An 11,128-nucleotide genomic window follows, 5' to 3' on the forward strand; every position below is an offset into this window, starting at 1 on the left:
ATTTGGGGGACCTAAACTTCAGTCATTCATTGGTAATATTATTATTATTCTTTAATTTTTCCATTATCTCTTAGAACACATGGCTAAAACAATTTGCATCTGGATCATAATATTTGTTTTATTAATTTATTATATTAAGGTGTATAATTGCACAAGAAATAATCAGAAAAAGTGGTTTCTTGGTTCTTCCCTTAAATTTTTGAAAATATGATGCACTCCTTTTCCCTGGGATAAATACTTGTTAATTATTGCAAAGAATAAAAGCCCACCTTGTGAATCCATTATTCTAAAATCTGAAAGGTAATATTGGTAACTGAAGAAACAGTCCATAGTTATCCTAGTATTTGCCAGGTAAAAAACTAACCAAACAAAAAACACCCTCTGTGACTTGTCTCAGAAAATAGAATACTAGTGCTCAGTAGGTTAGTAGTAGCTTAGTTTGTCTTTGAAATATATGGTAGTATAAGTTGTTAAGCTTGCTCTCCTTTTGTCCCCCCCCCCCCACAATGTAATCAATTATAATTATTTTATCGTCAGTATAGTCTTAAGTTGATGCTCACAGTTACCACTTATTTGCTCTTTTTAAAAAATTTTGTGACCTATTGTTTGTGCTTCATATTAAGAATTATGGGGTCATAAATGTATTTAAAAATAAATTTAAAATAGAAAGCTCTTAAAACATTTCATTTGGAGACAAAACAAGCAAATTCTATACTCAACAAGTGGATTAAAAACCTTTTTAAATGTACAATATTATGTTCTTTATATTTTTTGAATGTAAAATATTCAAAGAAAATCTGACGAAAGCTGAGCAAATATATATCTCTCAAATAATTGACTTGTTCAGCTTTTAATTTTTTTTAATGTTTATTTATTTTTGAGAGAGAGACAATCTAAGTGTTTAGAAGCTTTCTTCTATAGCTTCTTCTGATTCAGATACTTACTATATTGCTCTAATATCACTTCATAATTTGCTAGATATCACTCACCATAGACATCTGACTTCTTATATATCAGATTTCACCACATTACTTAATATGTACAAAGGAAAAAATTCTTCCAGTTCAGCTGGTTTCCACAGTCAACATAATTAACACCCAAAGAAATGTTAAACTAACAAAATTTAATTTGGTCTATAATTTTCTCAATTGCTGAGTGCATTGCAGTGCATATTATTATGTTAACAGCTTTATTTTTTAATTGGACTTCTTTTTAAAGCTAGCTGGTCATTTTTTGTTGACCATTGGCTGCCCTCTAGTGGACTACAACTGTTCTTTTAAAATGACCTCTCAAACCTAAAAAAAAAAAAAAAAGTCATTTCTGTATGGAAGTGTGACTAGTCTTTCATGTTTTAGTACTCTTGTTTTTCATTGACTATTATGCTTAGCACAATTAGCTTTATAACTTTGTTAGAGCATTTTGCCAAAGACAGTCTTGAAAGCAACTGGCATTAAAAATAGCCATTCCATACTCATTAATAAGGACATGTTAAAAGAGGCTGATCTCATTGATAGTGTATTTTGGCATTTTTAAAAACTGTACAATGTGTTTTATGACCCGTGCTCCCTGCTTCTAAGACGTTTTCCTTGTTCTTGTTGCAGATGCTACAACTGTGGCGGCCTTGATCATCATGCTAAGGAATGTAGTCTACCTCCTCAGCCAAAGAAGTGCCATTACTGTCAGAGCATCGCGCACATGGTGGCCAACTGCCCACATAAAACTGTTGCGCAGCCGCCTGCCAGTTCTCAGGGAAGACAGGAAGCAGAATCACAGCCATGCACTTCGACTTTTCCTCGAGAGCTGGGGGGAGGGCATGGCTGCACATCACCGCCGTTTCCTCAGGAGGCGAGGTTCGAGATAGCAGAATGGCCAGGCAGGTCATCTCAAGAAACTTCCCTGGTGAAGTCCTCTGCAGTGCCGGAAGAACCAAGCAAAAAGGGGCCTTCCGTTCAAAAAAGAAAAAAGACATAACCCTCCTTCTGAAATGTTACCGTTTTCTTTCCCCAGTTGGGAAGTCTACCTCATGCAAGTACAGGGGAACAGTATTTCACAGCAGCAGCTGATTTGGGATTTTTAACTACTGTTGAGGAACTGTGAATTTTTTTAAACAGACAAATCACTCTAAGCAAATTACATTTGAGCAGGGTGTCATGTTTTATGTGACTCAGAGAATGAAATACTATGTATATCTATATGTGCATGTGTGAGAGGGAGAGAGCCTGAGTCCGATTGTGTGTGTGTGTAGGAGGATTTTCTGTAGGAATGTAGACATATATATAAAGCGGGTTCGTCTTTATATATGTGTGTATAGAGATACAAGCACACACCCTCCCTCACAGAATTGGACATCCCCAAGAATTGCAAACCCATATGAAGCATTTTAGATGGTTTCAGAGATAATCCCTGGAGATTTTTCTTCAAATACCACTCCCTTTATATTACATGAAAATAAACACATGACTGTTACCTTTTGTGTGAACCAAAGGCTACTTCAGATCTCAGAGCTGCCAATCATATGGTACTAAAGGTTTTAAGTCATCAGTTCTCCCAAGTATGGGATTGCCTCTCTTTCCTGATGTCTATAGAGGGTCTCCCCTACCCCAACGCCCTTTGAAGGCAGTACCTTAACTCCATATGCCTCCGACTGCCATAAGCTCTCTTGAATCTGGGATCCATAACTCCAGAAAAGACAATGAATGTGTAATTACTGTGCCGATATTTCGATGTTTTTAATTCACGTGTTTTGACTGTAAATTAGATGCCTACTAAGAAAAATGAAGGGGGAGGGCAATGTACAGATGTAGTGACTTGATTGTTTTCCATGATGTTTTGATACCAGCTCATTATCATCTTTCACATGTTGTGAAGTTTTTAAGGGATTGTGGCAACAGCAGCTTCCCTTGACGGAGTCAGTCCGAACCATCGCGTCGAACAGGGGGGCCTCCTCGTTTACTACTGAAGACCTTGGAGGAAAACTCCAGTCGTGCGGTGTTGGTGTGTTTTTTTTTTTTTTGTTTTGTTTTGGTGGCTTTTTTTATTCCCCCTAGAGAGTTATCTAACTTGTCTCTAAAACCAGACAGCACAGGTAAGAATATAATCCTGGGGTTGAGAACGAAAAGTAAGTGGATGTTCACAATTGCCCACTACGGTTGCCCTACAGCAGCGTGGGGTGGCAGGCAACTAGAGTGGCGTTCCTGGGGCGGAGTGCGGAGCCTCTCCTAGGGAGAGCTGCAAGGATTTTCACACGGTGGTATTGATTTTACGGAGGTTCCCTCCATTGCTCATGCTGGAGTCACCTGCACGGCGGGTTCAGGGCGGACGTTCAGGAATGGGGATAGAGACGCTTCTCAGGTTGGTCCCCAGTTAGGTTATTAATAAACTGGCTGGGGACCAGTCCTAGTATCAGTCCCTTTAGGTTTCAGTCATTAAAAAAAAAATGTTGGTGTCCTCCTGGTTCTATATGTTATGGCTAACTTTCTGAAACATCTACAAGAAGGTACCAATTCATTATAATGCTTTAACATGGGCAATAAACAACGTTTTGTGTGAGCCTGTTGGTGTAAGCTCAGATAATCAAAAAAAGAGAATAGCATGAGTCCACTGAGACCTGTTCTGCTGAGCAGCTCTGCCCCCTCCCCAACCTGTCCTGGCCTGGGGGACGTAGGCATTTCCTGCTGCTTCAGCAAGCCAGCATCAGGAGAAAATGCCACAGGCTGGGTTGACGGTCCTTTATAGCTCAGCTTGAATTCCGTGACAGTGTTTGTGAGATTCTCCGTGGTTTATATGTCCGTGTGCTGTGATGCAAAGCTTACCTTTGACGATATTGAATGTGGTATATAGCTGTAGAGAAGTACTTCCTTGCCTTATGTGAGGATTGTAAGCTTATTTAAATTATGTAGACAAATCAAAGTGGCATTGCTTAATTTTTAGCAGGCATAATAAGCAGGTTAACAGGAAGAATGCAAAACATGATAAGTCACTTTGAAAATTCAAACCAAAGTTCCTTGACCTTATAGAAATAGGAAATTATGGACTTGAGAATTGGACATTCCCTGTTTACATATAAAAAGTTCAGAGCTGAGATCAAGATTTAAAAAAAAAGCATTTTATAACTGGACCTTATGGGTGCAATTTAAAGTCATTTTAAGCATCTTACCAGACTGAACTAAGAGCACATACCAAACCTATCTTATGGTTAAAAGCTGGGGTTTATTTTTTATATAAAAATATTATCACTATTACATAACATACTCAGGACAAAGAACTTTGCTCAGGGAACATACCATATAATGTTGTTGTTGTTTCTTTACAGAATGGTCTACAGTCCTGCTTACTCAAAACAAACCAAATAACTTAGACCTTTATATAAGTATTATGTACTGATGCTAGTAATAACTACCTCTGAGTTTGACATAGATCAAAATTTTCAAATATCAGATATCAGCTTTCCTATTTTTATTTCCCATGCTCTAAAGCAGAATTCCAAACTCCTTGCATATGTGAATATCACTGATGTGAGCACAGTGTCCATTCACATGGGTGAAATACTCTGTTTACAGCAAAAGGCTACCTCATAGTTGATGCATAGCACACCTTTATGCTGCTCCAGCCTTACAGTGGCTGATAATTCTCTGGTACAGAACCTTTTAATCTGTGTTATAGATAGAATTCACAACTACATGTTTCTGACAAACACTTGTGAATAATGAAGCATCTCATTTAGTTATTAGCAACGTCTCCGGGCATTTCCTTGAAGTTATCATGTATTTAATTTAAAGACTTATGGGCACCCTTCCACTTAAGCAAAAATACAGAAAACACAGAAGCAATCTTGGACATAGCTGCTTTGCCCAGAGGTCGGGGTGGGAAGGGGTAGCAGGAGGAGACGTTGGTGTATGAGTGTATTCATGCTGGGCAAAAGTGTAAAGGATGCCAATCTCCATTTTTGTGTCTGTGCTGCCCTAAGGCCAAGCTTATTTTAGCATTACTGCCCTAGGCACATAACAAACTAGCACTGGCTTGCCAAGGAGTGAACATAGAGTAAACGTGCAATGCCATTTCTAGCTACTGAGGAGAAGGGTCTGTGTGAAGCATCAGTTTACAGGGGTTACTAGTAGGTTGAGCAGGAGGACTGTAACTTAGTTGCCCCTTGACCTCACCCCCATGTCAACACAATTGTAATTCCTAAGAAAGATGCACTTACCAGTCTCTTAGCCCTGAGAGCTATTCATTGCTACATGGCAGATTATAGTAGAAACCTTTTTATACTTGCATTTCTAGTCTTTACTGGAAGACTTTGGATGTATTTTTACAACTGAAAAATTTTAAAAGATTTTTACCTGCTTATAACTTGGAAGTCTGGCGTGCAATGTAGGGAAAAAGATCAAGAAACATCAAAGTATTTAACATCGTTCCATCTACAAACATAGGATTTTTAATGCCAATATTTTGAAATATTCTGGCTCAGTTTTGTTTTGCACCAGTGTGGCCCCAAGTTACTGCTAGTTGTATTTAGTTTGTGAATAGAAGCCCATAAGTGTTAATAGACTTTGTAACATTCACTGTAAGATGAATTATACAGGACATGGGAAATCTCATTAAGTCTTAAAGTTAATTTAAATTAATTTATCTGTTTTCTCTAAGAAATGTTTATCATAAAATATATATGTGTATTTCCCCTTTGGTTATACAGTTTGGGAAAGTGTGTACAAGTGCAACTGACTTTAATTTCCTAGATGTCCTAATGAGATTTATTTGTTTTAGAAAAGAACAACTCGTGAAGAGCGTCAAGTTCTGTCTTAACCTAGCTGTCAGCAGCCTCTTTTAAGATGTGGTGGTTGTGTGATCTGTGTCATAGATGTTCAGTTAGAGTGTGAGAGGTTGACCTATGAATCGTTTTTAAATTTTATATTTGGAACAAAGCTGCGAAGTTATGGTAAAGTACTGTACTGTGAGAAACTATTACGCTATTTAATACATCTGTGGCTTAACACTTGTGAGTGTCACCAGCTTGAAAATGATGGTGTGACTACCTCGTGAATTACTTAGTGTCTGTCAACCACTGGCACCCACCACCAAGCTGGCTTTAATTAGTATGTGTTGCTTTTTGGTATTAACAACTCTAACCATCCTAGAGACCAAAGTGAACACTGATTTCTGTATGTCTTTAATCTGGTGTTTTACCTAGTGTTTTTAACTTATCATGTGTAGTATTTAGATTACCTCATTGTCCATTTTGGCTCATGTTGTTTACAAGTGAAAATAACAAACACTTGAACTATGTGTGTTTAAAGGACAAAAAAGGAGTAGGTGTTTGGAATGGCATTTCACTCATGTAATCATCTTGATGGACTAGAATACTGTTTGCCTTTCTGCAGACCACGGACTTTATATTCTCATTTCATGCCTGATGTCTTATTCTGTCAATTATGGATATTTTAAGGTTTAAAAATTACTTGATTAAAAAATAAAACATATAACATTGGCATTTATGATGAGTTTGGGAGATTTTTCATGATTTGTATGATCATTCAATTAAAAGAATGGATAAAAGGCCAGTTAACTAGTGTTTACACCAACCTGAACATAAATAGCTTTAACTTATCTTCAGATATCGGTGATTATAGAAATGGAACTTATGACAATACAGGTGGTGAATAAATTCAGTCTAAACGAATGAAGAGAGGTAGGTCCTGTCATCATAAGGAATCCTCCTGTGTTAGTGAACATGGGTGATGCAGGTTTGTGAGTCAAGATACATACTTCATGTGGTCGTGAAAAGTGGTCTAAAAAACAAAAATGCTCAAACCCTTGGAGAAACCATTTTAGAATTTTTCCTCAATAAGTTTAAAGTATTTGAAGAAGACAATCAAAGCCAGGTTATACCAGGACCAAGTATCTAAAATGTGAATGCAGATCAAACTATGTATATAGTATTGGCACATTATGAAAACAATTTGATAAAACTATTGTGTTCTATAAATTGACCCCATCTGACAATTAAACTCATTTTCATTTCCGTTCTACACCTGGATGCTTCACTTTTTCTTTCTTTGTGTGTGTGGGGGGCGAGTGGGGGGGGGTCCTACTATGACTCTTTTTTTTCCCCCTATGGTAATAAAACACATAATTTACCATCTTAATCATTTTTTTTAACATTTATTATCAAGAGACAGAGAGAGACAGAGCAGGAGCATGAGAGGGGCAGAGAGAGGGGAAGACACAGAATCCGAAGCAGGCTCCAGACTCTGAGCTGTCAGCACAGAGCCCGATGCGGGGTTTGAACCCACAAACCATGAGATCATTGCCCAGAGCCAAAGTCAGACGCTAAACCGACTGAGCCACCCAGGCGCCCCCCATCTTAACCATTTTTAAATATCCAGTTCAGCAGTGTTATTTCACCTTGTTGGTGCAGCAGTGATTTCAGGATGTGAGGGTCTCTATCATGAATGTTCATGAGAGAGTGATTGTATAAACGTGTCGTTGGTAATTATTTACTTTCATGGGTAATTCTTATTTACAAGTGAATCTTTGCTACAAAAGTAGAGTTGTACTTTACCATAAAGAATATGGAGAGCCTTGAAAGATAATTAAAATAGTACATAATCCCATCACCTGGAAATAACCATGAATATTTTTTCTTAATTTTCTTCTGATTTCTTTCCAATAAAAAATACAGAGGTTTTTAAAATAAAATTAGGAAATAAATGATGAGGAACTTTACACGTTTACATCATTAATGTGTAACTTTACCCATGATCATCGTTACATGTGTTATATCAAAAATTGTTCTAAAACAATGTTTCTTCTGATCATTAATTGCATGTGTAGTTTGAGGGAGTGAGATCCAGGTGGATATCTTTCACACCTCATTGTGGGTTTGAAACCTAGTGAATCTGATAATAAAACAGAGAGGCGGAAAGACAAGATAGACTGATTCTAATACCAGGGAAAAGCAGCTCTTTGCCTTCATACCTTAATAGCATCTTCTCATGATCTGTCATTTACCCTTAAGGATACCAAGTGCACATTTGAAGGCAGAGGGAATCCCATGAGGAGAGAGATAGAAGCTTCCAGAAGATAGCCTAAGAATGGAACTACTTTCATGGAGGAACATGGGGGACAGGAGCTCTCACCATTTCTTTTGGTTGCCATTTTGAAGGGCTCTAGATTTTAGGATTTTTACTGTAGAGGCTCTGGATGCTATCTTCTTCCAAGGAGGGTTGTTTTCTTTTGGTAGGTAGGTAATGTACCAACCGTCACCTTGGTCCATGCAGGGTTAATTTTAGGCTTTGTTAGGGCTGGTCTACTTCAATTTTGCCCTTTCCCTAGTGTAGGAACTGTACTCTTAGGACATGACCATTATTCCTAGGGGTTAGCCCTTCTGAAATGCGGACACCAAGCCTAGGTGTTTACCAAAGCCCATTTAACTCTGAGGCTTGAAATTCAATCTCTTTTTCTCTAGCACTAGTTAGGGAGGGGGGAGCACAAAGATAATTTTGGTATGACAATAGAGCTCCCTAGACCATCATTGAGAAGCTTGGGCTTCAGGCAATCTGAATATTTATAAATGCTTAGAAACACACGAGCACTTCATGCTGGAGCACCCATGTGCTGGTTTGGAGAAGCCTGGTTCACTACATTTGTCCTCTCCAGGAAGTTACTGGGGAAAAGAATATAGTGCTTCACTGATAGGAGACTGACAAAATATAGGGAGTCCAGTATGCTTCCTTTTCTTTTTTGTAATAAAGAACCAATGTAAGGTCCATTCAGAACAATAGAAGGTCCCAGAATCAATCGTAGGCTTTCCTTATGTATACACAGAATTCTACACTTGTAGTACCTACCCGTTTTTGCATCTTATACAAGCTGTTCCTATTACAGTCTATCATTTTGTGATAGATTCTGGTCCTGTTTTCTTGTTATTTTCATGAAATTGATTTTTTTTTCCTCTCAAAAACTATGGGATCTCTTGTCTGCTTTACTTACTAGAAACAACTGAAATTTAAACGAAAACCTTTTCCTGCTATTCATACAATTTCTGTCATCTTCAGTTTAGAAATTAGCATATGTTACCCTTTATAATCCCCCCCGCCCACCCAACACACACACACACACACACACACACACACACACACACTTTCTGAAGTGGTTTCAAGTCCCTGGAAAATAGTCAATATTTCTGAGCTTGTGTGTTTCTTAAAATATCCACTTTAAAAGTTTCTTATCTGGGATACACGTGTGTACTTTGTTTCTAAAATTAATCAACGTTTTTGGGGGCACCTGGATGGCTCATTTGGTTGAGTGCCTTGATTTCAGCTCTGGACATGATCCCAGGGTTGCACCAACTCCAGCCTTGGGGGTTTTGCTAAGACCCTAAATGACATAGCTAATTTTGCTCTTTTGTCAAGAAAACTGGACTCCCACCTAAGTATAATGGCAGCCGCAATGCTGCAAAGCCAGTAAAAGCAAAGACAGCTTAAGAATCAAACCATGTTTACATCTGAATTGGTTCAAATAGATGTATTGTTGATATGTGGTCTTTCTAATCATGTTTTCTTCTAGAAGTGTGCCCTCACTATTAGCATGTCAGATAGTTCAAGTTCTATTTACCACTTGTTTCACTTAGATAACCATGTCCCATATTCAGGTCGTTGCAGTGATCTCTACATTGGCTCTTCAAATTCTCTTATTTCTTCGTGAAAGTAATTCTGTACAAATAATTTACATCAGCTAGCCCAGATATAAATTTAGCTACTCCTGTGGTAAAGTTGCTTTTGCCACTCACCCAAAGCAATCCATTTAAAACAACATAATCTAATTGTGATCATAATATACTTTCTCAAGGTAGAATATTTGGAAAATACAAAGGAGGGGCTGAAATATGAGGAACTGTTGAAGCATTCTGGAGGTGTCCCGCAGGCCTCTCTGTTCCCCTATGTTGGCATTTTCTTTTTGTTTATAAATACTGTACAACATTTATAAACTGATGAAACATATCAGATTGCTGGGGAAAAATTAACATAGAACCAAGTGGTTGGAAGACACCCCAGAATATCATTTGGCCCCATATTCTGTCCTCATCTAAAATTACAACAGATTATCCCAAGTAGTTTAGTCCCAAAATCTGCCTAAGATTCCACATACTCCATTAGATTCCATCACAGTGTCTAATGTTCCCACACAAACCCAACCCTACCCAAAAACAAAACAGAACAAGCAATAATAAACTGTGGGCCAAGATCTGATTATTTAAGAAATCTCATTTGAAAGTGCAATGTTAACAACCTACAGTGTGGGGCACCTAGGTGGCTCGGTCAATTAAGCATTTGACTCTTGATTTCCACTCATGTCATGATCTCACCGTTCATGAGATCCATGTCAATGCATCAGGCTCTGCGTTGACAGCATGGAACCTGCTTGGGATTCTCTCTCTCCCTCTCTCTCTGCCCCTCCTTCAGTCGCTCACTGTTTCTCAAAATAAATAATAATAAACATTAAAAAAACCCTATAGTGCTTCTTCTTCTCTTCCTCCTTCTGTTTTAGAGACAGAGAAAATGCAAGCTGGAGAGAAGGGCAGAAGGAGAGAGAGAAAGAATCTCAAGCAGGCTCAGTGTTGAAGTGGACTCGAGGCTCTTAATCTCACAACTGTGGGATCATGACCTGAGCCAAAATCAAGAGTCTGATGCTCAAGTGACTGAGCTACCCAGATGCCCCATACAGTGCTTCTTCTTAATTAAAAATTATTTTTTAATGAAGCACTATGCCAACTAAAATTTTCACTAGGGTGTAAAAGATAACCCACACAACTCAGCACAATCTAAACAGCATGTCCTAATGTAGTCCATGGTACAATGGGTCTGTGGAAGTGTAAAGGATGAAAGGCAAACTTTAAGAAACCATAGAACTGTATGTAGTTCAATGATTCTGTGATTAAAGACCAACCATGATGCATGTCAGTTGCTTCACACTACCACCAGAGGGCACTCTTAACTAGCTTTCTGAAACAGTTTTACATTGCTTCATAGCAATTACTGGATTTCTCAATATTTCATATGATTGATAAACTTACCTAGGAAAATTTCTCCCAGGAAAAATATGCAGTTATAAGCGATGAACTTATGGGCTT

The 11,128-nt window shown here is 38.1% G+C and overlaps 1 protein-coding gene across 3 annotated transcripts in view; it reads left to right on the top strand.

Annotated features, from left to right (window-relative positions):
- LIN28B (lin-28 homolog B) overlaps positions 1 to 6,491 on the top strand; it is a 132,103-nt gene extending 125,612 nt beyond the window's left edge. For all 3 annotated transcript variants that reach the window (XM_023254203.2, XM_045057887.1, XM_023254204.2), the window contains one exon: positions 1,602 to 6,491. In XM_023254203.2, coding sequence (XP_023109971.1) covers positions 1,602 to 1,971 — 370 coding nt within the window. In that variant the 3' untranslated portion in view covers positions 1,972 to 6,491. The remainder of the gene's footprint in view (positions 1 to 1,601) is intronic.
- The last annotated feature ends 4,637 nt before the right edge of the window (positions 6,492 to 11,128 follow it).

This window comes from Felis catus, chromosome B2, assembly GCF_018350175.1.
Source record: "Felis catus isolate Fca126 chromosome B2, F.catus_Fca126_mat1.0, whole genome shotgun sequence".
Taxonomy (NCBI): domain Eukaryota; kingdom Metazoa; phylum Chordata; class Mammalia; order Carnivora; family Felidae; genus Felis; species Felis catus.